General features: G+C 38.6%; 3 protein-coding genes across 7 annotated transcripts in view; 2 read left to right on the forward strand and 1 right to left on the reverse strand.

Annotated features, from left to right (window-relative positions):
• The first annotated feature begins 2,720 nt into the window (after window positions 1–2,720).
• On the forward strand, window positions 2,721–12,552 carry LOC116847568. 2 transcript variants are annotated; one of them, XM_032822671.1, is made up of 10 exons: window positions 2,721–2,892; window positions 5,321–5,636; window positions 5,886–6,063; window positions 7,204–7,954; window positions 8,027–8,283; window positions 9,459–9,640; window positions 9,860–10,091; window positions 10,215–10,374; window positions 11,733–11,970; window positions 12,235–12,552. In XM_032822671.1, exons 1-10 carry the CDS (start codon window positions 2,766–2,768, stop codon window positions 12,515–12,517), a joined length of 2,724 nt encoding a protein of 907 aa, XP_032678562.1. In that variant the 5' UTR covers window positions 2,721–2,765; the 3' UTR covers window positions 12,518–12,552. The 2 variants fall into 2 exon arrangements, with proteins under 2 accessions (XP_032678562.1, XP_032678563.1); XM_032822672.1 differs by having other exon boundaries at window positions 5,979–6,063.
• Window positions 12,553–13,126: 574 nt separating this feature from the next.
• On the reverse strand, window positions 13,127–18,520 carry LOC116847569 (MTRF1L release factor glutamine methyltransferase). Of its 3 annotated transcripts, XM_032822674.1 has the most exons (6): window positions 18,503–18,520; window positions 17,752–17,905; window positions 16,904–16,992; window positions 16,574–16,787; window positions 13,688–13,941; window positions 13,127–13,399 (listed from the first exon to the last, which is right to left on the reverse strand). In XM_032822674.1, exons 2-6 carry the CDS (start codon window positions 17,896–17,898, stop codon window positions 13,156–13,158), a joined length of 948 nt encoding a protein of 315 aa, XP_032678565.1. In that variant the 5' UTR covers window positions 17,899–17,905; window positions 18,503–18,520; the 3' UTR covers window positions 13,127–13,155. The 3 variants fall into 3 exon arrangements, with proteins under 3 accessions (XP_032678565.1, XP_032678564.1, XP_032678566.1); XM_032822673.1 differs by lacking the exon at window positions 18,503–18,520 and having other exon boundaries at window positions 17,752–18,143; XM_032822675.1 differs by lacking the exon at window positions 18,503–18,520 and having other exon boundaries at window positions 17,702–17,979.
• Window positions 18,521–18,798: 278 nt separating this feature from the next.
• Window positions 18,799–27,270, forward strand: part of LOC116847574 (unconventional myosin-XVIIIa-like) — a 79,250-nt gene continuing 70,778 nt past the window's right edge. The window contains exons 1-4 of one of the 2 annotated variants that reach the window (XM_032822688.1): window positions 18,799–19,689; window positions 21,873–22,488; window positions 24,651–25,316; window positions 26,428–26,895. In XM_032822688.1, coding sequence (XP_032678579.1) covers window positions 22,354–22,488; window positions 24,651–25,316; window positions 26,428–26,895 — 1,269 coding nt within the window. In that variant the 5' untranslated portion in view covers window positions 18,799–19,689; window positions 21,873–22,353. The remainder of the gene's footprint in view (window positions 19,690–21,872; window positions 22,489–24,650; window positions 25,317–26,427; window positions 26,896–27,270) is intronic. The other variant, XM_032822689.1, reaches the window with a different exon arrangement.

The following is a 27,270-nucleotide window of genomic DNA, read 5'->3' on the forward strand; positions in this document are numbered from 1 at the left end:
TATATATATATATATATATATATATATATATATATATATATATATATATATATCAGCTTACAGAAACTCGAAAAATAAAACTTTCAGCAACTTCTACTTTGGATGATTTCCATCTTTTCTTTTTGCCTGTTTTTATGTTACTAGATTTAAATAAATAAGATAATATAAGAAGACTCAATGTTTCAACTGGTAATAATCTGCAAATAATATATAAATTATGCTAAATTTCTTCTATTTTTACATACCTCATATTTGTGCACAATTTGAAAATATAATAGTATGTTTTGTACAAAAAAGATTTATTTATGGTATTCAAAAATTATTTATATATACCATTTTTTACTTTGCACAATTAGGGACATATTTCTGTTTTCTCAGCAAGAAGTAGTATACGGAGCTATTTCAGGCCACTTTTTATGGAATATTAATGTATCTCTTCCTGTTGCTATTTGAAAATCAATCTGTAACTGTAACCTCTGACATTGAGTAACATTGTATTTTTAAGTTTAGGTATAGAACATTAAAATGTCATATACTCTTACAAGTTTAGTACCAATCGCAGTTTTTAGAATAGGATATTCATCATAATAATCTTTTAATTACAGATCCTCTATTTCTTTCTGCAAATGTTTCTTTCCACAAGCTTTCAAGATTTTCGTCTTCCGGTTGAATAGCACGTAATATAATCAATGCCTCTTCAGAAACAGAAGTTGTTTCAATGTTCTCTTTTTCACATTCATTTGTGTGTTTCTTCATAAAGGACCCTGCACAAAACCTATGGAAAATGGTTTTTGGTGAAATTGGGTGAAATTTCTCTATGTTATAGTTTTCGCCATGCTGATAAAAAGTTATCATTACAACAAGTCCCAAAAGTCAATATTTCCCAAAATATAAAGGGTCAAAGTAGTGAAATATGGTCATCCGCAGTAGTAAGACGTATGTTATAAGTGATACATTGATATTTATTCACAAAATAAATAATAATCGATTTTTACATATATATATATGTAATAAATATTTAGTTCCGCAATGTATATGTATATGAATATATAGGATGGGGCAAAAGTATCGGACAGGTGAAATATATCGAAAACTATAAGTTTTACAAAAAACTGTTTCAGATCTTAAAAGGATCTATTGTATTTACTGATTTTAGCAGATTGATCTTGGGTGGCGTTGTCAAGGTCAATAAGAATGATATTTTGGGGTTTTCGAGGATACTAATGATAAAAATTTTTGTTACAAAATGTTTTGTTACAAAATTTAAAATGGGGATTATAAAAGTGTTGAGTAAAAGAATAAAACGGCTAGGATTTTCTATATTATTTTATAAAACAATTAGAATGCGTCGCGTTAAGGCTCATAGTCCGATTTATATTCTTATTTTGCTTCCTTCTTATTTTTTAATTTTTTTTACTTTTTCACAATTTAAAAATTTTTTAAATTGTAAAATTTAAAATTTTAAAGTTTTATAAATTTTTTTAAATATTTATATATATTTTTTCAGTTTTACAACTTTTTTACTTTTTTCTCTTTATTCAAAAATTTTAATTTTTAGTAACTTTTTTACTTAACAATATTTTTTATTTTTAATTGTTTTATATATTTTATTTATTTCAATTTTTCGTTTTAATTTAATTAAATATATACTTTTTAACTTTTGTTTTTAAATTTCTGTTTCAAAATAATTTATTTTTCGTGTGATATAATTGTAAGCAAGGAATATTAGTGAAAGTTGCGTTTAAGAAAATATTAATGCAACCAATTTTATATATATATAGTTTTTGCAAGACTGATAATTTTACTAAATTTAAAAAATAATTTAATGTTACTATCAGCAATTATAATTATTATATTACTATAGGTTATAGTAAAAACATATTTCTTTATCAGAGTATTTTTAAAAACTTATAAAAATTGAGTTTCACGCAAATAAACACAATATTTGAGAAATTTTTATTTTTAGACTCGCCATTTTATGTCCGATATTTTGAATTTTGCGAAATTAAACATAATTTTGAAATCAACACGTCCGAAAACTATAAATAAACCTAACGGTAAATATTTTCCTTCACAGAAAAAGTTGAACCATTTTAGTATTGATTTCGAGAAAAATACAAGCGCTTTTTAACCACAAGAATGGTTGAAAAGTGATATAATTTAAGAGGCGTTATTGCTGACGAAACAATAGAACTTTCTATAGTATAAGAGGTAGTGTTAAGATTTGTTCTGTTCTTTGAAATACTATTTCATTTACTAATACAATTACTATTTCATTTACTAATACAATTACTAATACAATTACTAATACAGTTACTAATACAATTCTAATACAATTACTAATACAATACTAATTTATTCACAACATTCTTGGTAAGGCATTGTTATCAATTTTACCACTACAGGTAATTCGGTGACACTAAGAGAGAAGTCTTGTAGTCATTGATATCAACGTAGCGTCCGCAGGTAAAAAGGATTGCTGTAAAATGTCATCGAAAAAAGATCTTACATTTTATCGTAAATATATCGTTATCAAAGTAATTTGAATGGAAAGAACGACGGGATAATATCAAACATGACCATGTTAATGAGAGCGATTCCTTTTTCAATTTTACTCGTCCCTCATTGCGCGTTATACACACTTCTTCCGTCCATACAATTTCTGCGCATACTCCAGCCTACCTTGGCAATTTATACCTATCCATCCATGTACAGGAACACTCCCTAGTGCCGTCGATTTAGTATAGCGGTGCGCGCTTAACGCGATGCTACTATGCGGTGTATTGCGTGCAGCATTATCCGCATCTTTCAGCACCGTCGTGCAAATCGCAATTTTTTTACTGCAAAATTCGGATATCTCGAGAGTGCTCGCGTCCATGCCACCAGGAGCCGGTCAGTGAAAAATATATATAGTTTAGTATATCTCTAAAATAGCTACTTTTATCATAAATGAAAGAAACTTGCCTTAAACTGATAAATTATTTTCTACATAAAATATACGTATCATACACATCACCTTGAATCTTCGGAATTAATGTTCAATTCAGCTGGAATACTTCCTAAGGATATACTTAATTCAATTAAGTTTATAATCGTTTGGTTAAATCGACATTTTTTCCAACACTCGAATATCCGGCAATTTTTCTTTACTTTTATCACTTCGGTGTCAAGCAGAATTAGTGTCTCGTTGGAAAAAAAATCTAAAACACTTCCTCTTACTTGCTACTTATGTTGTATTAATTCTTTCATTATGAGCACACTCACATATCTAAAATGTATGCGCGTACGATTTTATTAAACAGCAGTTCTTCTTTACTTCGCATCACCGATTTATTTCGCGGTATATTTCACGCGCGTACACATAGCGTGTGTGTGAATCAAGCAGCGGCAGGCCGCGTATACGTGGTTGGTTCCACGTGCTCGATCGATTCCGGACAGCTCTTTCATAACGCGATACACGTGCACGTGAAAACACAAGCGCTCCACGTTCCGTGATCCCATTTCCGCAGAAGGTGCATTCTTCCGTGACCTTGTTGTCAATGTGCTGGCGGCTCGAGTTTCAGCTGGAGCAAATATTGCTAGCTTGCTAGACGCCAATCTGCAACATAACTTAAGTAATTCAGCACTATTGTGCAGGTGTGCGGCCCATAATCAATATTATTATCAGCACACATGTATACGTGTGTAAGAGTTACGTGCTCGCATACGGCAGCGCTATTCTGACTGCGTGATGGTGGTAAGACAGTGCGCTGTTTTCAATCGATAAACCATAAGCATAATTTATTGAGATACTTGGTGATTCTTTTAATCTTACATGTCGGTGTTGTGTTATCACGGACAGTGGAAGGCGACATGATCATGCTTTAGAAGGAGGTTACATGAACAGATTCTCTATTATTCGATACGTATATGTCGTAGGAATGCATCAGCGCGATGTTGGCTGTAAATTCGCAGGAATGCCAGCGATAATGCGATGGAATGAGCAGCGCGTTACACGGGAGTTAATGGCGATCAATTGCGCTCATTCTCACCATAGGAACTCCGTTTTCTATCGATTTAACACTACCATCATGTACTAAAAATACCTGAAACTCGCCGCGTGACTATGAACTCTGCGTATGCATGAGATGATTGAGAATGGACTTTTTTTAAAGATGACAAAGGGAAGGAAATGCGTTACATCGTTTTTCGTGTTAAAATTATTTATAAAAAAATGTACATATGCACAGATAGCGCGTGCATACGTGTAGTAGAACTATCGTGCGTTTCTTTTTCCTTCAGCTGTTTGCTAAAATCCGACAGGGACGAGTCACGGGAGCTCGTGCAAACAAAGTTGCAAAATTGCAAACGATCCGAGTACGCGATGCCAGGACGATGATAGTCTCGGACCGGAAAGTCAAACGAACCGTGAAACCAGGTCGTTGCGACAACGCAAAAAATTACGCGAAGAGAATAAACCGCGGACGTGTTCCGCGTAGTGTCATAATTGATCGACAATTTAAACAGTGATCAGTTGAAAAGCTGTCCTCGACCCAAAGTTAACTTCGTTCCGAGACTCTTGCTGCCCGCAGAGAATAGAGCTTTCTACTGATTTTTCACGGTTTCCAACGCTGCGAAACTTCCCCGAACTTTGGGATACATTATCCTCCCGATTATCGAAACGCTCGGTAGGTACAGAATAAGCGAACAACAGCGATTATTGTTGTCCTTTGGTCGCGAGGCGAAAATAAGTTTCGCTCACGCATATGAATGGATTGTGCAACTTTTACGACATCCGATCACGTGATCGCGTGATAAGGGATTTCTTTCTCTTAGCTTGCTCTGTTGTAGCCGGTCTTTATTATTGTATTTATTATGATCGGTTCATCCTCCGCGATGTCGTGACATCGCTGATAAGTCGCATGACGTCCGGTCATTGGCCTCATCAGCCTCGCGGAAAAGCTACAGTATAGTGTCTGTTTTCTTACCCTTCTTCCCTCGTAACATGCTTATGTAACTTTCCTCCGACACAGGACATGAAACCCTTCAATTCTGTAGAATGTTAAATTTACATTTCATTTGAAGCGGAGAGAATGTGTGTGTAAAAGCGCAATAATTTAAGATTATAACGTATGTAAAGGCACGTAACACACAATTATTTGATTTATATTATTTCATTGATGCTTAAGAGGATAAAAATTAACACAGAAGATTTAACCACTTTAGTAATATCGGTAATAGATTTTGTATCATGCGTTTATTGTAGTATCATATCTCGTAATATGTGTGTACACGTAAGAAATTAAAAAGCATTAAGATTATAATATTTGTTCAAATATAGAAGACGAGATTATCCTGATCGAGCACCTGCCAGGGCGGCGAGTGCATCTCCAGGATTTCTTCTGGACCGGTCTGGAAGACGCGCCACCATGGGTGGATCCAAATCAGGGTTTAACTTTTTACGAGACAAGAACGATCGTTCACACTGTCACGGTTTACACACCAACCGACGAGAAAGGTCCAAAGGATCATGCGGCACCTCATCATCCGGACGATCACAATCCGGAGTGCGTCATGTGCATAGAACCGACACCTAGACTGGATGATGATGAAGATCAGAGCATCGGGGTCCTAATCGGGGAGGACCCAGGTCCAAGGTAAGCAAAATGGATTAATATCATGAAATAACGCACATTGTTTGAGTTGAAAAAAATTAAAAATGAGTTTTTTGGAGGCAACTAAAAAATTCTTCCACGAACAATGTAATAATTATGTGTTTGTAAAATTTTTTGTCTCAAACAGTAAAAATTATATAATATCGTTAAAACTAATCAGAGTAGCGACTTTGTTATCGCTCAATAACGTGGAGCTCAATAACGAAGAAAAATGAAAGAATATGTTAACAGGTACTGGCTATTGACGGTTTTGCGGCCAGGTGAGGCCGTACCACCCAAAGTCGAGCTTCGTTTAGCGCGTCTATATCGAGCTGCATTTTCCAGACAACAACAACGTCACCTCGGCTTGCTGTCAACCGATCCGCGATCCCGCAGAAACGCGTTGTCACATGCCTATGCAGGCCGAAGGGTAAAATACGACGTCGTTTCATCGTTATTCTCACGAATTATGAATAAAGTTAATTTCTACCTTCCTTCGCCAATTGTATTAGTGCTTTTTCTTGATATGGGTTTTATTGCACATTCGAAATTTGCAATTATCGAAACTTGATATTCATGAGCTGCAAAAAAGTTTGCGTTATATTTGACATATTTCGCATATTCCGATTTATCCACTCTAATTTTTGTGTTAATTTAACATAAATATATCAGCAAATAACACAACTTATCTGTATACTTTACATATAAAATATGTCTTAACTAAGAATGTACATCTTATATATAATTTGTGTTATTTTAATACTAGGAAATAACGAATTTGTGAACTTAACGCAAAATAGTCCAAATAACACAAAGACAATATGTTAAATTAACATACGAGTATGTTAAAAATTTAACATCAAAATTCGTGCACGGATCAATTTCAATATATTTTAAATATAATTTAAATACAATTGAAATAACATTTAAATATAAAATGTTTTTACCACCTATTGTTTGCAAACGTTCTCTTTAACGACCTCATTATTGAATTCGACAGTAAGATAAAGGTAGATTGGTAAAGTGTTTAGTATCATGTTAAAATGATACATTAACAAGTAGATGAATGGTTTACAATGTCATTTATGAGCTACAATGTAATTTAAATACAATATTTCTGGAAAAAATTAGAACTTCTACACGGTAAAAAATATTTTGTACTCGTATTGAGATCAATCCGTGTTGACATTTTTTTGTTTAACATACATGTATGTTAATTTAACGTATTATCGTTGTGTTATTTGGACTATTCTGCGTTGAGTTTATAATCCACCATTTCCAAGTGCTAAAGTAGCACCAATATATCCAAGTTATATTTTTGTATAAATTGTCGACATATTATTTGCGTTACTTGTTTATATATTTGTCTTGTCTTAAATGTCGTGTTAAATTTGTCGTGTTAAATTAACAGGAAAATTCAAGTGGATTAATTGTGACGTGTAAAATTTAACATCAACATTTTCAAGATGTATCGAAATCGGTGGCAAAAGCCTTCTCGCTATCACTGTGTGCTTAGATGCTAACTTCTCTTCGGTATCTTTATTCTTTTAATATGCGCGTTAATATGCAGAATGTACCAGGACGTTTCGAAGCTTCGTCCCAAGCAGAAGTGTCTCAAGAAGAGAGTCCCGTGAACGCAACCGAAGCTCAACTGGCTCAAGCTGAACTGGCCGTCGGCATTATCGAAAGCTCTTCAGCTCGTGCGGAAAGCGAAGCGAGCGTTTCAAGTTTAACCAAAGACAGAACATTCCTTCCGAACGATACGCAGGTCAAGTCAATGAAGATGATTGAAATTCCGAGGCCGAAGAAGATGTTACTTCCGACATTTGACGTGACGGATGATTACGAAAAACCTACGAAGGAAGATCACGCTTTGAAGAAAATCATAAAAACGTTGAAAGAGGACATGAGACACTCATCTTCGGAAGACGAATCCACAAGCGTCGGGCCCGAAATCGGCACGAGCAAACGTCCTGGCGGGCCATTCCCGCGAGAATCGACACATCCAGTGCTTATGAATGCGTCCGATTCCAAGTTAAACGTCGACGTTGTCGCGAAAAACCGACCGACGAGTTCGAGCGAGAGCGCGAGTACGGCTGTGCGCTCGAAGATGCGCTTGGTGGACGGTTCGGTTCCGGGGATTGTGAAGGTCAGGATGCAAAATACGAGTGTCATCGAGGGCGGTGCGACGAGGCTGATCTATTCGGTTCATCTGGACGGTAAGCCCGTTCCGGCGGAAACGGCCGCGAGGGACATGGCGCTCATCTCATCTCAGGAAGTCGCCTTAGAACTTGGTGCGCCGGTGATTATTCAAAGCGAGCGTGAGTGAATAATCTCAATTTACTAAGGGGCGATTTTTGAACGCGAATGTCCATGCTTTGTTGCACTTGTAGCCTATTTGAAGGAGAGTCGACCTTTGGCCCTGTCGCGACAGAGAGACGCCTGGTTGCTGATAGGCGCGGCCAGCGCGGGTGTCATTCTATTAATCATGGTGCTCACCGGTTTGATCTTGGCTGCCAAGAGGAAAAGGGCGCACAGTGCTGTCGTCGCGCCACCAAACAGAAGTATACTGAAGAAAGAACGCGAATATGTAACCGCGACTCCCGGTCTCGACAATACCGCGTTCTCAACGTCGGAAACTGAGATTAAGGTATGCGAAATGTATTATCTTCGTTTCTTATCTCCACGTAATAGATTTAAACCTTCTGGTTCCTTGCCGCGGAATTCTTGTTTGATCTCAGAAGTGAGTAAACGTATGCCCAAAATTCTTGCACGCTATTTTCAAGTAAAAAGGTATTTATATGAAAGAACACTTAAAATCGTTTCAACTTGTAAAATGCTTCGACAACTTTCCTTTTCTCTTGATAGTCAATAAATCGCCGTAAAACTAACGTGACACGCAAGCTCCCTCTTCAACTTACCTTTTCTCATGATTCTGTCACGTTATTTTTACGGCTGTTTATTACTGCCAAGGGAAAAAGATATTTTCGGACCACTTTATAAATATACTCAAACGATCTTAAGTGTTCTTTCATTCAAGATTTTTATTGAATTTTCATTCATCTTTTTATTTGAAAACAGTACGCAAGAATTTTTAGCGTGTCATTTCTCCCTCTGACAGATTCAATATAACCGAATATCTATGATATGTATAAATAGTCGTTGAAACTCGTCCTACGTGAGATACTCAGATTTGAATTTAAAGTTAGATTTGAGTTTTCTACTTGAATTATGTAATATACGTAATATACTTCATTTGCAATCGCGGTTCAGCTAAAAAATTCACGCCTAACTCAAATCATGCTTAATTCAAATCTAGATAAGTCACTTATAACAAGTTTCAATTAACGACTATTAATGCGGCCCTAGAAGCCTTAAAGAAATTTTCTTGATTGAAAATAGCGGCACTCGCACAAGAGTCAGAAACACAGCACATAATCGACCCTACCGACACGTTGCAATTAGCGAACTCTTGTTATAACAATTATATGTTGACAAGAGACGAAGTCCCTTGTCAAATTATATAAAATCGTTCTGTGCAACGTAAAAAATTTCCCGCGCAGATGTCAGAAAGGAGATCACAGATACTCCATGATTCGTGTAAAATCGTTTTATCGCATGTGTAAGTTTACGGGGTACCATAAGAAAACGAGCTCGAGCCATTAAGATACGGCACGCGAACGATCTATAAACAACGTTGGAAATTACAAGGAAGACAATTGTGTTTCTCGATGTCAGGACGATATCGATTCTAAACGAAATATTACTTCCACCCCTCTGGGCGGATCGTATGCTTCTTCTTACGCGACCCACCCTTGTTCGTAGACCGACGGTACCAGTCAGCGGCAAACCCCGCGAACTTTGTCCAGAACTCCGATCACGCCTGACACACCCGACAGTTTGGAGTTAGGCATTCACGAAGTTTCCAGCGACAACGACGAGGAACCAAAGAAGGCTCGCGGCTCAATCCCTTGGAGCGTTCAAGAACATCCAAGTAAAAGAGCAAGGTAATCAACTTAGTGCCTAGCAATCAACTCACAGAGTCAGAGACGATTGCCTTGCCTAATATCGTCCTAAGTCACGTTGCATGAGGAAAGAAAGATCGATAACTATTAATAATTTATAACATTGACAGTTAGTAGGGTCGAGGCGATCAAGCAAAGCGTAACAAACGAGAAAGTTAAACTACAACAATGAAGTCTTTAATCTCACGCGTATACTTGTAGAGTATCGCATGGAAGAATGACGAGAACGAACGCGGTCGATCAGCCCGGAACACCGGACTCATTAGATACAGTGGACGATCACATGGGAACATTAGAGTCCTTGGAAAACGGCTACGTTAAACGGGAGGAATCTACCGCTTCTCCGCGGTCTTATCTGTCAATGCCGTCGTGCAAGCAATTCCCTAGCATGAGAAGCGTCGAGCCACTATCAAGGGTGCTGGAACCTGTCATGGTAAAATATACAATCCAATATTCAAATTTTCAATGTTCAATAGTAAAGATCGAAGATTTTAAGCCAGATCGCGCAAATAAAATATTTAATCGTATTGTACTAGTGATAAAATCTGCTCCTTAGGTCAGGCACTTAGACATTGATTCTCCAGAGTTAGTACGTCATGATAGGAGCGACAATATTGACGACACGTTCCTCGCGAGAACGTCCAGTGCCTCGAAAGATCCCGGAGCCGTAGGACCGATCGTTTGGAACCTCAGCAAGCGATCGCTCTCCGCGGAAGGTAAGCATATCGCTTTTCCAACTTTATATACGCTTGTTACTGTAATTGCGACTATTTAACCTCTAAAGGAGGAGCGATACTATATGGTACCATCCTTTTTTTCGTAAGCTATTAATCAAATCGGGTTAAAAACTTTTATATTCGGAGGTTTTCTGATCACGAATCTGAGGTCAGAATTTCAAAATTCGAAGTGGCGAATTCAATATTGCACATTTTTATACTTTTATATTAGTTTACACAAAAATAAAGTTATACAGATTTCTGGAGTCGCTGATCACGAATCTAAAGTCAGAATTATAAAATTCGAAATGACAGATCTAATATCACTACTGAAATCAATGGTTTTTATTATATGCGGCAATCTTGTAATTTTGATCTTAGATTCGTAATTAACAACTTTAGTAACATGTACGTATTTTAGTATAAAATATATTTGTCTGAAGAGTATCGAAAATCACTATTTCAAGCCGCTATATGGGATTCGCTGTTTTAAATTTTACAATTCTCTGACCTCAGATTTGTGATCAGCAACCTCAAAAACCTGTATTACTTCATTTTCATGTACATTGGCTTAAAAATAAAAAAATCTGCAATGCTGAATCCACTGTTTTAAATTTTGAAATTCTGATCTCAGATTTGTAATCAGCAACCCCAAAGACCCTCATATACAAATTTATATACAGATTAAAGAAATTTTGTAAAAAAAGAAACTTTCCTATTCTTTAAAGGTTAAATTTTCTAGTTTTTATCGCCGTGGCCATGTTAGATCGTGACGTCAGAGACGAGAAATAAAACGTTAAAAATTCTTGCGTGCCATTTTTAAATAAAAACATATTTATATAAAAGAATATGTAAAATCACTTGAGCATACTTGTAAAATGTTCTGAAAACTATTCTTTTTTCATGATAAGTAATAAATTTCCTTGATTAGCAATAAATAGCTGTAAAATAAGCGTGGCAAATTCACGAGAAAAGATAAGTTAAAGAGAAAGGTTGCATATGTTATGTTAATTTCACGACTATGTCGTTCATACAAATTTATGAACTTATTTATACAAATATCTGTTTAAATATCTATTTAAAAATAGTTCGCAAGAATTTTGGATATATATTTTTTCATTTCCAACGTCATCAATTAAAAGTTCCACGGCGAAGGACCGGAAGCCTTAAACATAACAACGACAAAGCCAGCATTTCTACGGTTTCGATTACGAACGAATGAATGATAACATCGTATCAACTGCTGCATTGCAATAAGAGAAGCTACGATGACTTGTTCGCTCGCAATCGGTTACTGTAGCGCGTGAGGAATATACATTTCTTCACACAATCTCTCGAAAGACTCGACTTATTTAAAGGTAACGGTACGTCCGAAACGGATATCGATGGAATGTACAATTTACCATCGGGACCCGTGGGTCGCGCCAGGAGAAGACTCCATGAACTCCTCGAGGACTCCTTCAGCCTTTTCGGTAGCAGAGACGCCAAGATTAAAGAGCCGCAATCGCAAACGTCGCAGCCACCGAGTGCCGTTGCGCGTACAGCAGACACACTCACGATATTCTCGGAGACGAGAGGCAAATCCGCTCACGTCAGGTACATATACTTCCTCTACTTCCTCTTCCAACAGGTAATTGTTGCTATCCAAGCGTATACATGCACATTTCCTTATTCCTTAGAACAGTTTTCCAAAGTATCTCGAGAGTCTCAGAATTAACTTGTAATAAAATGAATGACTTGATGATAAATTAGATAATAATAACATATTACAACCAACAATGTATAACTCTTCATATAAATATATCACAACACAGACGTAGAATTTGAGTAAACGATATAAATAATTCAATGATCATCTAGCCCAGTAGCAACGCCAACGATGGAAATGAAAACACGACCGCGTACGGGTTTGCCACGTAGAGGTCTCGATGAGGATATCCCGGAGACGGGTCAGACCGGGCCGCTTCATCCTCGCGGTGCTTGGGGTTCAAGGCCACTTAGTGCAGGACCGTTCCATCGACCGGCCCTGCCAGAAGTGGACACCAGACGCATATTAACAGAAAGTAGACTTCCGCCGGAAGATCCCGCGGTACCTTTAATTGCGTCAATCAAGAAAGAACTGGAGAAGTTCTCACCTCCATAGGATATACGAGAACGCGATATCAGCCTAAATCTCCGTCTACAAAATCATGTACTACTCGTAAATTAGTGAGAACAGTGTGTAAATATCTTTGATTAACTTTTTTCACAAGATTTTATATCTCGTCGTCGAAGAGTTTCTCTTATGTATGGACTATGATGTAGCAAACGGAAATATTTCACACATAAATATCTCGTAGAAGCATAAGCATATTGCAGAAAAAGACAAAGATAAATTGTGCTGTAGTCTTGTCATTACAAATCGAAATTGTACCGAGCTACCATCGAGCTGTTAACTTATTATATAATCAGCTGTGACTGTATATATTATTGGACAAATACACATTAGTGAAACTTGCTACACACAATTTCAAGTAGAAAGTTCGACTGATTAATTAAATTACGAAGGAAATTACGACAAAAATATTTGTGACTGATCCGTCCAATGTAGAAATGTATTTATAACTGAAGTATATACAATAAATTTAAATATAATGTCCCTTACTATTATTATATTAAATCAGTCTTCAAATATAATATGTAACAACTTTTCTTATTAAATCTATCTTATAAAATAATTGTATATAACATTAATTTTCACGAAAAACGCAAAGAGAGCTCATGGTACTGATTGCTTTTTCATTAGTTGATTTTTAGTACTTCCACGAAACGATCATTATTACAGAAATCTTTGTACGTGTGTTCGTGATGCAGCTTCAAATCGGAATATTTATTTGTGAAAAATTTTATGTACTTTGGATGAGTAGGATCAACTTCCAAAAAGAGACGTCCGCCAGGTTTTAACACCTTAGCAGCATATCTTAAGAGTGGTTTGATGATCTTCAGTCCATCATCGCCACCATCCAACGCCTTGAGATCTTCATAACTGCGTAAAAAATACATTTCTCATTATTCATGTTTAGTTGCTGAAATTTTTGCAAATATTCTTTGTACAGAGTATTGAATCAACATATTGATCACTATGATAGGTTGCTTATTCGCTTCACTGGCAGATGTGTGTACCCAGACATAGACTCCGCTCAAACTTGGCAATATATTCGTTTGCAAAAACAGATTACACTTATTTTTATCACTGAAGCAAATATGAAAAGAGTTGCAAACTGCTTTACCCATTATACTGATCTGTATGTTGATGCAACAACTTGTACATTACATTTTTATCTCAGGCTCTAGTTCAAATATTTTCTTCGTCGGTACATATGGTGGATTACTGACTACGAAGTCAAACTGCTTCGAATTCAAATCCACGTTGCCGGCACCATTGAAGGTGCTCGTAACTTCAATCGTGGCGTCCGACTTCAAGGTCGCGTGTAACACTACGATTTGATCCGTCAGGTTCAGTGTGTTTCGATTTGCTATCGTCAAGTCGCAAGCGTGTTGATTGGCATCGATCGTTGTGCACTTTATCTACGCAAAAGTATGCGTCACTTTTTATTTATTATCTTATACCCATCAAAGTGCAAAACAGTACGATAAAATAATAGCACATTATGTATCAGTTGCTAAAGAATTTGCAACTTTTTATTGCGACCCCTGGTAAAATAGTTTATAGAGAACGATAGAATAAAATTCTATCGTTCTATCGTTTTCTATCGTTTTAAATATGAATTTTGATTCGTGAATTTACAAAATGTGAATAGTATTCTATCGTATACAATAGAATACAATAGATAGTGATAGGATTTCTATCGTTAGTTTCTCATAGAACACAAAATCGTGTATAATCAGATAAAATACGATAAAATACGATAAGATTCATATCTGAACTTACGAGTGAGAACAATACAACTTAATAAGAGAAAGAAAATAAGAACTCAATAACGATGATATCAATTAAATAATAGGAAAAAGGGCTAATTCAAGTTCAAGCACAGGATTAATAGTGTTATATACCATATGGGTAAAACTTTCCTTGTGTTAGGAAATAGAGCAATATTTATTGAACATGAATACTCAATATAAATAATCAAACGTTTCGGCTCAATCATGAACCCTCTTCAGTGATATAAAAAAAACTCAAGGTTTACAAAACGAACGCATTACAAGTAAAAGAATTAATTAAAGACCTTAATAAAATGACATGAATGTTATTCGCAGTATTATAGCTGACAAGACCGTTACCCGACTAATATTAAGAAGTTCAAATTAATACTAGGAAGTAGCCGTCATAACTATAAAAAAAACCATAAAATAAAATAAAAATAGGTAAAATTAAAATATAATAAATAATTAAAACGGTCAATATAAATTACCTTTGTTGAGCTCGGCTAAAAGTGAAACGATCCTGTCAACGATAACATCGCTAAGTAAAAGAGATAATAACAGATTTATATACACGAGCATTAACATTACGGTGACGACTCTTGGAAGAGAAGGAAACAAACAAAGTTTTATTTTCATAATAAGCCGCAGTAGCTGTTGCCCAAATATTCTGTGTCCTTTTGAGAGTTAAGTCCATGCTTTTGAAATTTAATGTAAATTATTTCTGATATCAGGCGTTTCAAGTAATAACGTTCCTCATGCAAAACTTTGGTTTGATCCCAATTGAAATCATGGTTTTTTTTCAAACGGTGTTCTTGTATGGCCGTTAACTCAACTGTAGAACTCCTTGGTATTCTCCTATGCTCAGCAATGCGCGTAGAGAGTCTTCTACTAGTTTGACCAACATACGACGCCTCACAACTATTGCATTGCAATTTATAAATAACGTTATTATGGAAACCAGGAGGCAACCTGTCTTTATGCACACGAATTATTCCTGATAATTTATTATTGCAAGAATAAGCAATATTTGTCAAATTATTTTTAAAAAGCTTTGCCAGTCTGTTTGAAACCACATCAAAAAACGGTATGGTAAAATATTTTTTATCATAACCAGATGCTGTCAAATTTGTTTTAACTATCTCTGAACCTCGTCCGCAATTCAATAAGAAACCTCAGTCTACGTTTTATAATTTTAAAAATTAGATCCAAAGGATAATTATTATTAATATCTTGATTCTAGTTCAAACGTTTGATTATTTATATTGAGTATTCATGTTCAATAAATATTGCTCTATTTCCTAACACAAGGGAGGTTTTACCCATATGGTACATAGCACTATTAATCCTGTGCTTGAACTCGAATTAGCCCTTTTTCCTATTATTTAATTGATACAACTTAAAATTGATTGCGCTATCAATTTGAATCATTTTCTTTAAACTGTATCGTTCTCGCTCGCAAGCTCAGATATAAATCCTATCGTATTTTATATGGTTATACACGATTTTGTATTCTGTAGGAAACTAACGATAGAAATTCTATCACCAACTATTATATTCTATTATATACGATAGAATACTATTCACATTTTGTAAATTCACGAACTAAAATCCATATTCAAAACGATAGAAAAAATTTTATTACCAGGGACTTTAAGTTGTTGGAATTGAAAGCCACTGTCGACATGTGCAGTAATCTAATGTATAAATACACAAAAATTATTTCTCAAAATAAAATGTTCTCTCGATTTAAAATACATTTTTCCTTCTAAATTTTATAAAAGCCATACTCTGTTACCTCAGTAACCGTCCCTATCTGATTACTGTACAGACATATCAGTAGTTTTTAGGCTTTCAATTCTGACAATTTGAAACTTCGATAAAAAATGTACAAACCGTTTAGCAACTGAGTAAAATTGAAAGCAAAACAGTTTGAACACTTTTTTTAATGAAGTTACTAACCTATCTAGTTGTCACATTTGAGAAGCACTGTTCACAAGTACTAGATTATCCAATTCTTCAAGTACTATACTATTGTAACAGTTTAATCCAGAATACTCTCGAATGTATTAACACATTTTTAATAAAAACGTTGATTTAATAAAATTTACTTCACATCACGTATTTCAACACGACAATACTTCACGTATTGTCTTCTCGATTCTTGTCATAACTGATCACCTCGCAAGTTCATGAACAGTGATTTTCAAATATGACAACTTGTCACTAATTTCACTAGAAATAACAAGTGTTTAATGCATTTTGATTTCGACTGTACCTTCTTACAAGCGTGAGCAAGTGCTAATGAAATAGCACCGGAACCGCAACCAATCTCTAAAATCTCAGAACTTTCAGCTTGTGACAAGTTTAGTCTTTTTAAGACGAAATCCACTAATATTTCTGTCTCAGGGCGAGGTATAAAAATTGGTGGTGCTAGTTTCACGGTGATGTCCCGAAAATCCCATTCGCCAATAATATATTGCACTGGCATCCTGTGAGGATCTGGCATTTATGAATGAGCATGAAAAATTCCATACATTACAGCCTATCTCTACAAAGATGAGATACTTTTCATTTAAGCGACCATGATGAAAGGTTCATTTCTTACCTCGACAATCGGCATTCGCACAGTAATTCTAATTTCTTGATCTGATTAGCGCTGAGTCTGTCGTTTTTCATGTTTAAAACATCTAATGTCTACAAACAATAAAAGAAAAAATTAGAATTCTTTCTTCATCTCTATATTTCAATATAGTAGATGTAAGTTTACATAATATTAAACTTCTACATTAATCTTTCTAGATAGTCTTATGCAATTCTACCTCTCTTACAGAAAATCTCTTAGGTTCAAATTTTACTAGCAGCACGATCGGCCAATATTGAATTTATAACAATTAAGACATAACGACCCAGGATCTAAAACAGTTAACTGCTGGCCAACTAATATGCACGAGTTTTTAGATAATTTGGAAACAAAAATCAATAACATATCTAGGTTTAATACTTTTGAAATAATAACTTGGTTCCACAATTTATTTTAACTGGAGTTTACTCAAAAACTAAAGACAAATTCGGATAATCACATATTGCATATACATAAGGAAACTAATCAATCACGACTCTTACGATAAAAAGCATGAAAGATTCCATGTATTAAGTGTAATAAAAGAATGCTTCTTAAATTAGACATATCTTATATTAGATTGGTTAATTTTTTTATACATATGAATAATGCGACTGTGCAAGTTTCTACGGATAGACCTTTAATAAGCTAAACTCCAGTTAAAGTAAGTTGTGGAACTGGGTCTAAGCCATTAAAGTTGTCAAGCCAATCAAAGTTCGCGCGTCAATAATGTATCGAAATGCCTATGACGCATATCAATTTAATTGACAATAAACTCCATACAGCGAATGTCGTTAATGTACTCTCTCGAATGAAAGAGTAGTGGTCGATACCTTCTTGGTTCCTATAACGTGCGCTACTATGTGTTCTATCGACTCTACCGGTTCCGGTATGCCCTCGGTCTCGAATCGATGACTCCATTGATCGATAATGTCGCCGATTGTACTTTCACGTGCGTTTGAAGCGATTGCACGTCGCATTGAGTGTCTAAACGGAACAGTGTTGAGTGATTCACCAGGAATTACATTAGGAGTCTCAATAGCGTTGAGCCTATTACTTGTCAAGTACCGCAAGTATGTGAAAATAGCTGTCTTGTTGGAAATAACACGCGACCCTAAAATACCTCGACACCACATGTTGTCTAACTGAACAGAAATTGCACGTGTAAAAGATGATACTGACGCTGTGCCATCAACTGATGGACTCGCTAGGAATTACATATTTCGACCTCAGCTACACGCGAGAGCTGCTGCCAGCTGGCGGGAATATTGATTGAGTCGTTTATCGACGATGAGGAACAAGATCGTATAAGAATACAATGAACTAATCTGTTACCGGATCAAAGAGCAAAATATTGCAAATCTAGAAATTGATACTTTTACGTAATTAGTTATATACCAATAGTTTTCGACCAATAGTTTTCTTTTTTATTAGAGAAAGAAAAATATTTTTAAATTTCCAGCCAAACTTGTACCATCAGTATAATATGTTCTTTCTAAAGTATGTGTTTTTTTCTTTTTTTTTTTATTAAATACACTACAATTATGCAAACAATTAACCAATTACTTAATTAATACACCTTACCATCACATTGTATCTGTTGAAGTTATATGGAAAACCCCATTTCGGACCAAGCTGGATGAGCCTTGGACCGACTGACGGTGAAGTCATTCCCTGGCTCTGTTTCTGCGGCAGCCCAGAATACGGCTGGCAGACCTAGAGTCAAAGACCTCGTTAGGTCGGCTTCAGAAGATGCCGCTACAGCTGTGTTCTGCCGGTGGATCGAAAGGTCTCCTTATGCACGCATGCGCGGATCGGGAGTAGCTGTTTGGAAAAGAAGGGTGCTGGCTAACAGGCCGTTGTCTGGCCAAAGGCGCTAGCAGTTGCCACCGGCCCCGCTCTCCATCCGCTACCATGACAATTCTTCGTGTCGCAGCGAGTGCACCGTGTCGCAGCAACACATTTAAAGAGCGTCGTTTGACGCCCGACTGATGTCCGCGGCCGCATCGCGTCGCGTTGCACCGTGAGGAGGTCGACCGAGATCATCTCGGCTGGGTCGTCACGGTGCTAGAGTCGTAGCGAGCCACACGCGTGCCGACCAGGTCGACCAGACGCGGTTTCCCTGGGCGTGCTGCTGATTGTCAGCGTGGCGGATCTGGCGTGGAGCGCGAGGAACGCGCAGGAGAGCCAGCGAGTGAGCGAGCGCGCGCGTCCGGAGCGAGCACGCGTCGTGGGTGCTCGTGAATGACGTGTTGTGGTAGCGGTGTGTTGTGACGCGTGTCTCGTCGACAGCCACACGTTGGCTGTCAGTTCCGGGACACATTGTGTACCGTGTACGAGTGGAACGCCCGCGGAAGGTATGCGTCAAGGTACAGGCAGCTAAGCTCTCGCTCTTCTCGGGTCGATCGATGCGCCTCGTCGAACCCACGTAGGTAAAGTGCCCCGCCGCTTCTTTGGGAGGTCTAGCCGTGATTTCGACTGCTTTTTCTTTCTCTCTCTTCATCTCTCTCCCTCACTCTTATTCTCTCCCTCCTCTCTCTCCCTCTTTCTCACCTTCTCCCTGTAAAAAATAAAAGTGCCGCGTGCGTCCCGTAATAAAGTGCAAAGCTGAACGAGTACGCGGCATCGATCGCAGGCGAGACGGTCGAGACGTTCTGAACAGCTCACTGGAAAGGTCAAAGCATCGGCCTGCTACGGAAAATTCAGCGAGGTCGCACGACCTGCGCCGGAGCACGGGGTACGTCGCAAAAGATGCGGCGTCGGGACACCAGGTACTTGGGACTCGAACAGTATCGATACTATTCGAACGACTGGTCGGAAAAGTCGGGATCTTTCTTCACCGCGAAATTCTAACAGCGAGCTTCCGGCGCGTTTCACGCTGCACTCCGAAGTGCACGCGAAACCGAGCGAAAATCTTGATGCACACGTCGTGGCATTGATCGCGAGTGCAGGCGGCCGGGGGATTTTCGGGAACGAGATGCGAGACGAGCGCGTGCTACCGTAAAATTCGGCCGCGCCGATGAGCTTGCTGGTTGCGCGAAATCGATCGACGGCACGCATGCAAATTCACCGTACACCAGCAGACTTCTCCGAGCCGGCTTCAAACGAAGGAGCGCGGAGTAAGGTGTGGTGGAAAAGCGAACGTGTGTCCTTACGCTCCGCCGCGCGCTAATAGCGCTGGTGCTGTGCGTGCGTCCGCGTCTCCCGCGCGAGAGAGAATGAAATTTAGCAACACGCATCACGTTCGTACAAATATTTATTTGGTCGTAGATTCATCGTACACTTCTCTCCGCGCACACGGCAGTGTGATAATTCAATGACGTAAAATCGACGCTTGCGTAACGCGCTGCGCGTGCTCCGATTATGTTTAAATTCTCTCCTCATTCGAGGCTGTGTGCGGTGAGTACTATATGCGGAAACGCAGCATTGCAACCGGGTTGGAATGTGTGTCGCGTTAATAACAGTTCGCTCAATTGTGGCCTTTCTAGTTTTCTCGTGGACACGCTCTCGTAGCGCCAAGGACGACCGCGGCTGTGATTTCTGTAAAATATGAGTAACAGGTGCGAAGGATCTCTCTCGGCGTGCACATTGACGCGTCTCGGTACTGCTGTCACGTCTGAAGCGTGTCCAGGCCTGTCGGCTAATTGAATGGCGAAATGAACGGTCGACCGTCGATCCCGTCGACTAACGTTCCCGCGCAATGAGGGATACGTGCGTGCCAATAATCGCGGAGATAACGGGGGGACGCGCGGTTTGATAATAAGACACGCGGCCGGCCTCGCGCCCGTTCCTCGCTTTGCGCGTTCACTTGGCGCGAGACGCGTTTCTCGATGCGCAGCTTCGACAATTTTCTTATCTGGCTTATTCGGCGAGCGTAACGCGACGCGGTGGGAATGCGAGGGCAGCGTATTTCGCGAGAGAACACGTTATCTTGGAAGGGAGAATAAATAAATAAATAAACAACAATTGCTTCGTGCTTCACGGTGAGAGTCTGTCAAACGATCTCGCGTGCAACGCGCGCATACGCATACACGCCAAACGATCAACATCTTCGTCGTTTCTTTCACGCTTGTGCCGTCATCGGCGTAATGAACAAGGAGGCGGCATCGCGAGAACTCGCCGCCGCCGCCCCATTTCCGCATACCTCGCGGTATCGAGTGCCGGAAGCGTCCGGCCATGAAGAAGCAGTTCGCCGCGCGTTCGGTTCACGCCCTTGCGTATGCACGTCATATCCGGGCGACCTCCAGCCGCGGCTGGTACTGACAGTGCACGCGGGAGTTCAATGTCGAGGAAATCCTAGAAACATATTGAGATTTTATCGCGTTCTAAGAGCGCTGCACAACTTTTTCGCACGCGGGTTAAAGCTCTTGATCACTCACCGCGATACTCTCAATTAGTGACATTGGAAACAAGAAAACGCATGCCCAAAGTTCTTGCGAAATACGCCGAAATAAAAGGAAGTGTCCATGAAGTGGCGCTTGAGATCGACTGAACACATTTGTAAAATATTGCGATTGACCAATGATATTAATGTCAGGTTATTAAGAAAATGAAGAAAAGAAGATATTTCTTTCTTTTTGTTACAATGAACAAGTAACCGTAAAATTGACATGGTATGCAGCTTTTCTTTTTAACCTACTTTTCCTCAGTATTTTGTCACATTAACTTTACGGTAGCTGTTCGTTGATTGTTAGGATATAAAGGGAAAATTTTCAGAATATTTGGCAAATGTGACATTTTGTAACCTTTTTCATTTCAGCGTATCCCGCAAGAATTCTAGGCGAATTTTGCTCACTTTTTTTCGTTATTAATCGAGATGGCTACGGCGAAAAGCCTTAAGGAGAGACGCAGGTTTTAGATTCGTTCTGATCGGCTCCGAGCGCCCGTGGAAAACGCACCGTTCGCGAGAGCGTCTTCGCGAGCTCTGTTAACGTTTGTCTGAATGAACTTTTAGGGGACAATCCCGAGAGCAACTCGATGTACGCAGCGCCGCCGTCGGTCAATAGGGTGCACTGGTGCGCTTCAGGGCGAGCCGGAGCATTGGGAGTTTCCTCGGGCGAACAGAGCCGTTCGCTCCGGAACAAATTGTGACAGACGGCAGCTTTCCCAAACCGTAAGTGCCGGCGTCTCGGTGGTGACGACGAGGCGATGCGGCGCGTCGTCTCGCACGGTTAATTATTCGCGTGCGCGTGCGCGCGCGCGCTCGTCGATCGCTCGCTCGAGCGAGTCGCGGGCACACACCCTCGCCGATTGTTCCGATGAACGGTGCTGATCGCGGTACACTCGCGCACACACATATATATGCTACGAGGTGCGAGAAATCGACTGTCCGCGATTGCGCGTAGGACCACGAGCACGTTCGAGCAATCGAGAAACGAGATATCGTATGTTATCTCTTTCTCGCGTTCGGCTTGGGACGTTTAGCGTGTGAGAAGATGTTTAACTTTATGAAGAAGGCCGCGGAGAAGGACGATAAGGAGAAGCGGAAGCGCGAGAAGAAGGAACGGAAGGATGTCAAGAAGCGCGATCGCAGCAGCATGTCCGCGGAGGAACTCCTGCGATTGGACGAGGTGAGCGCGCGAGAATTCTTCTCGCGGGGATTTCATATAGAAGCGATATCGCGGTCTTTTACCCCTTTTCCCACGACAAACGATGCCATTTTATTTTTCTGGATGCATCGACGCGCGTTCGCATTCGCAACCGCGTGCGTTACGTCAATCGCCTGGCTTTCGTGTCGGGCTGCAAATGTGTGCGCGCTTGGTTATCGCGCTTGTCCGATGACAATGTGGGTGTGCATTGATATTGCTTGTGATTCATGAGTTGCACATAGATATCGATATCTCGTTTGGACTACATTCTTTTTTTATCGTCGTTAAAATTGTCATTAAACAACGTTGCGCGGATAACTGAAGACGATAAAGCTTTTTATATATAATACAAAAGAGAAAGAACCCTCTTTCACTCTCTTCCCTCCCATGCGCTCTCTTTCTTCAGGCCGCTATGTTATTAATAAATCAATGACGATAGAAGTGTGAAATAACAGGCTCCTCGATGTACAATCGCAAAAAACGAAAAACTAAAGCTTAAAAAAGAGTTAACACTGGATCGTAGTTATGATTTTAATATAATTTAATATTCTTTTATTCAATGAAAATATCTATTTAAACGTGTATTTACGTGAATAAATGAATATTAAGGAGTCACATCATTTTGAGGCACTAAAAACATGTCAGAAATCACTAATTTTTTTAACGCATTTATAAATTATGAACAATTTTCTTTACTTAGGATGTTTAGTACATAATGTTGAAAATTTTGTGAAAATAATCTTAAAAAATATCTTAAAAAATATAAAAAAATTAGTTATAGAATATCTTCCGCGAGGCTCCTTTGCTGAATCGCATACTAATGGTATACACGATATCTCTAAAACTAATATTGTTTGATAATAACTATAATTGTTTGTAACTATAATTGTTTGATTGACTTCTAATTCGGTATACACATTCTTAACAAAATTATCTAGAGCGCAACATAGGATTTTTTAGATATAATTAACCAATTTTATATAATAAATATTTAAAGTTAAATTTTTTAGACAAAAATTGAATTTTTGCCTTCAACTTGCTGTAACTTCCACAATTTTTTAATTTTTCTCAAGATCCCTACATGTTATGCTCTAGATAATCTTATTAGGAATACGTGGCTCTTATAGGCTGTCGTGAATTTAATATAATTTAATATCTGTTTACTCAACAATATCTATTTAAAATAGATATTTAAAAATAAATATATTTGTTGAAATAAACAAATATTAAATTAGATTAGAATCTTAGAATCCTAAACACCAAAAAGTTACGGGAGAGTTACGTAAACTCTAAACATGGGTAAACTTTAAATTTTACCCGGCGCTTTCAGTTGCTCAAAACTTCCATAAAAATAATTAAAACTCAATATTTTCGTTTTTAATTGGCGTAGAAAACATCGAAAAATATGAATGTGTGTATCAATGCTTTTGCGATTCAACAAAGTTGAAAAAAGTTATAATGAGAAAACAAAACATGTTATAATGAGAAAATAAAACATGTTTTTAAGAACGGTTTTTAAGTGACATTTGTAAAGTTGGTCTGGATAAATTTTACTGTTTAGGATTTTAGGGATTAAATTCACAACCACGATCTAATGTTGACTCTTACAGACTTTAATTTCATTTTATTTTGTAAATAAACGATGTTATTAAGTTATTAAATAACGATATGAAAGATGCGCTGTGTATATGTGTATCGCGCACGAACTTTTCGTAACGGTCATTGCAATACCGTTAAAAAATGGATTGATCGTGATTAAATTGTTCTCTTAGAAACAGTCGGACTCTAGCTCTAGAAATACAGATAAGATTTTATCCTGAAAAGTCTTTGTCTTTTTCTGTAGACTAGGTATTGTGGATAGGATGTGGTCTCGCGCGATAAGAAATACCGGTCGTATGTACGTCCGTTGTATATTTGCGAAATATGCTAAGATCATACTTCACATATAACATACACGGACAACGCGTCGTTAGCATTATATTGCTCAAGAATAAAAAAAAAACAGTAGACTTTTTCCTCTCTCGAGGGTCCCTCCGGCCTCAACGATGTAGATTTTCGGGCTCGCGGTCCTAAGCAAACAAATTCCCGACGCCGCTTCCGCGTGAAGGACATTGATTTATTAGTTTTACGCGTTTCACCCGCAGGTTCGTAGGTCACTGAAGATTCCCGGTCGACGGAAGGAGAAAGAGAAATTACCGAGCGGCATCACTGCGGATTACAGCGCCTCATTTTTCGCGCATCTCGATCGCGACCTCCTGGACGCCACGCAGAACACGTCGGGCCCGGGCTCGACGATCAGTGCCGGCACCAGCTGGACCACCAGGACACCCGACGGGCTCACCCAGAGCGATTCGTCCGAGGCGTCCCTTACCTCTCTGACAACGACAACGACTACATCCTCAACGACGACGACGCACGTCGGCGGCGGTGGCCAGTCCGGCAAGAATCTACCCCCGTTGCCGCCGAAACCACCCAAGCGAGGGATTCTCAAAGGACCGCGTTTGAGCGTCAACAACGCCACTGTGAGCGTGCTTTCGGAGGAGAACGTATTGCCGAACGGTACCGAGACGAGTTACCAAGAGGCCAGCAATCTGTTAGTGAGGAACACTCTTCAGAACGAGGTGATAGCTTATCAGAACGTGCCGGCGCATCTCAACAGCGTCCTGGGCAAGGACGAAGTCTGCAGCGAGGAGGAGACCATCTGTCAGACAACGTGGCGCATCAGCGCGCAACAGCAACAGTCCATTCAGCAGCACTATCAACAGCAACAGCAGCAGCAGCAACATCAAATAGACGCCAAACTGTTGCAGGTTAGATAACGTCCCGACTTTCTCCCGCCGATCCGCGTCATCGGCCGCAATGAAATCTCATTATTACGTTTTCCGAAACGTCACGTTACGAGTGGCTGAGAATTGGCTGCAAATTGGCTAAGCTCTAATACTAATCAGACTGAACGAGACAACAATAGAAGGTTTCCTGGAAATGATAATTTAGCGAGTGAAAGCGAGTCCTTTGCAGTTTTCTTTTTCGCACGAATTCATCGAAATATTCTTCTATATATTCTTCGAGATAGAATGGACTTTTTCAATTACATGTATGAAATATAGAAATTTGTTTTTCCTTATATAAAGTATATTTTAACAAATTTACAAGTTACTTTATCAAGTTATTACAAGTTTTTACAAGTTATTTTAACAAGTTATTTTAATATATTTAATTAATGTGATATGTTTAAATTTTGATGAAGTCCTTACACTAGACAAACACATACGAGAACAAATTTCTTGCGGATGTGTTTCTTTCCCAATTTCTTGTGCTTTTCTTGTGTTTCTTACTTCTTTCTTTATTTTTATATAATACTTTTTGTAAAATTGTTTTTTTCTATGTTATTTAACTTTATTTTTTTTACACAGGAATATACTATTTTTACATGCCAAAATAATTCAATCTTTTTCAAGATGCTACAAAAATTATTTTTTATTAATTATTACAGTCTCTCAAATATAAAACCCCAAATCTTTCTCTTTTTTAAGAAAAGTTACAAAAGTTATGATTTTTTAAGCAAAGTAGCATTCTTCGTAGATTCCTGTTAAAAAAATCATATGCAACTTTATTTTTTCTTAAGTAATCTTTAGGTTTATTAGTTTAGAAGCTTGAAAGAAGCTAGATGAATTTCATCAGAAATTTCGTCAGAATTTTTCAACAATATTAACTTGACGAAAAAATACATCGGACATGAACGATCCTCCTATTCATTGTTAGAATGCCGAATATCCCGTAAGAGTTAATTTCTTTTCGCGCGGCATATATAAGTGCAAATGTTTTACAATTAAAAATTACCTGGTATTTTAACTTTCTAACAATCGCGCAAAACAGAAACTTGACGTGTCACATCAAAATATCTTGTCATTATATACACAGGTCGTCACTAGCGCTAGTCCATCCGCGGATTCTTTAACGGACACGACGAACTCCAGTTTCGCGACACCACCGTTCAGCCTGTCACCGGTCGGAGAGTCCCAAGGTTTCTCGCGGTGGCGATCGTCGGTCTCCTTCGAAGAGCAGGGGATCGAGCTGCAGCTTCCGGAGATCGTGCCTCTCGAGCTGCCCGAGCCAAGGGAGCTGACGATACAGAGGCAACCGCCGCCGCGAAATGATTTCGGCTTCTCCCTGCGTCGCGCCGTGATCGTCGAGCGAACGGCCAACGGCGTCACGCAGATGAGGCCGGTGATCTTCGCCGAACCCGGCGCCTTGGTGCAACACAACAACGACACGGGCCTCTTGCCCGGTGACAGACTGATCGAGGTCAATGGGATCAACGTGGACGACAAATCGCGGGAGGAAATAATCGACCTTATTAAGAGCTCCGCCAGCAGTGTCACAGTGAAGGTAATCTTCGTTCTAATATATAATCTAATTTATAGAGAGTCTGTACTCGCATAGATAGATTCATCGTGAAGCCTGCGGTCGGATGGGGAGAATTTGTCCAGAAACATATCTCGGCTAGCGTTTTGGTGTTCATTGCCAGTACTGAAACTTTATAGTATACTTGGAGAAAATATTGTAATAAAAATTACAATAAAACTTTTTGTGATCTTGGTCCGTACAAAATTATGACCAAAATTAATTACTGAAATATCCAATAATAATTGCCTCACTCTGTATATTTGTTTAAAAATGTTATGCACGTTTTGACTTTTTATTATAAAATTGTTATATATAATTACTTGAATATCTTTTTTATATCATGTTTTTTTATATCAA

Source organism: Odontomachus brunneus, unplaced genomic scaffold (assembly GCF_010583005.1).
Source record: "Odontomachus brunneus isolate Ranch 3 - 2012 unplaced genomic scaffold, Obru_v1 Obru_scaffold_080, whole genome shotgun sequence".
In the NCBI taxonomy this organism is placed as follows: Eukaryota; Metazoa; Arthropoda; class Insecta; order Hymenoptera; family Formicidae; genus Odontomachus; species Odontomachus brunneus.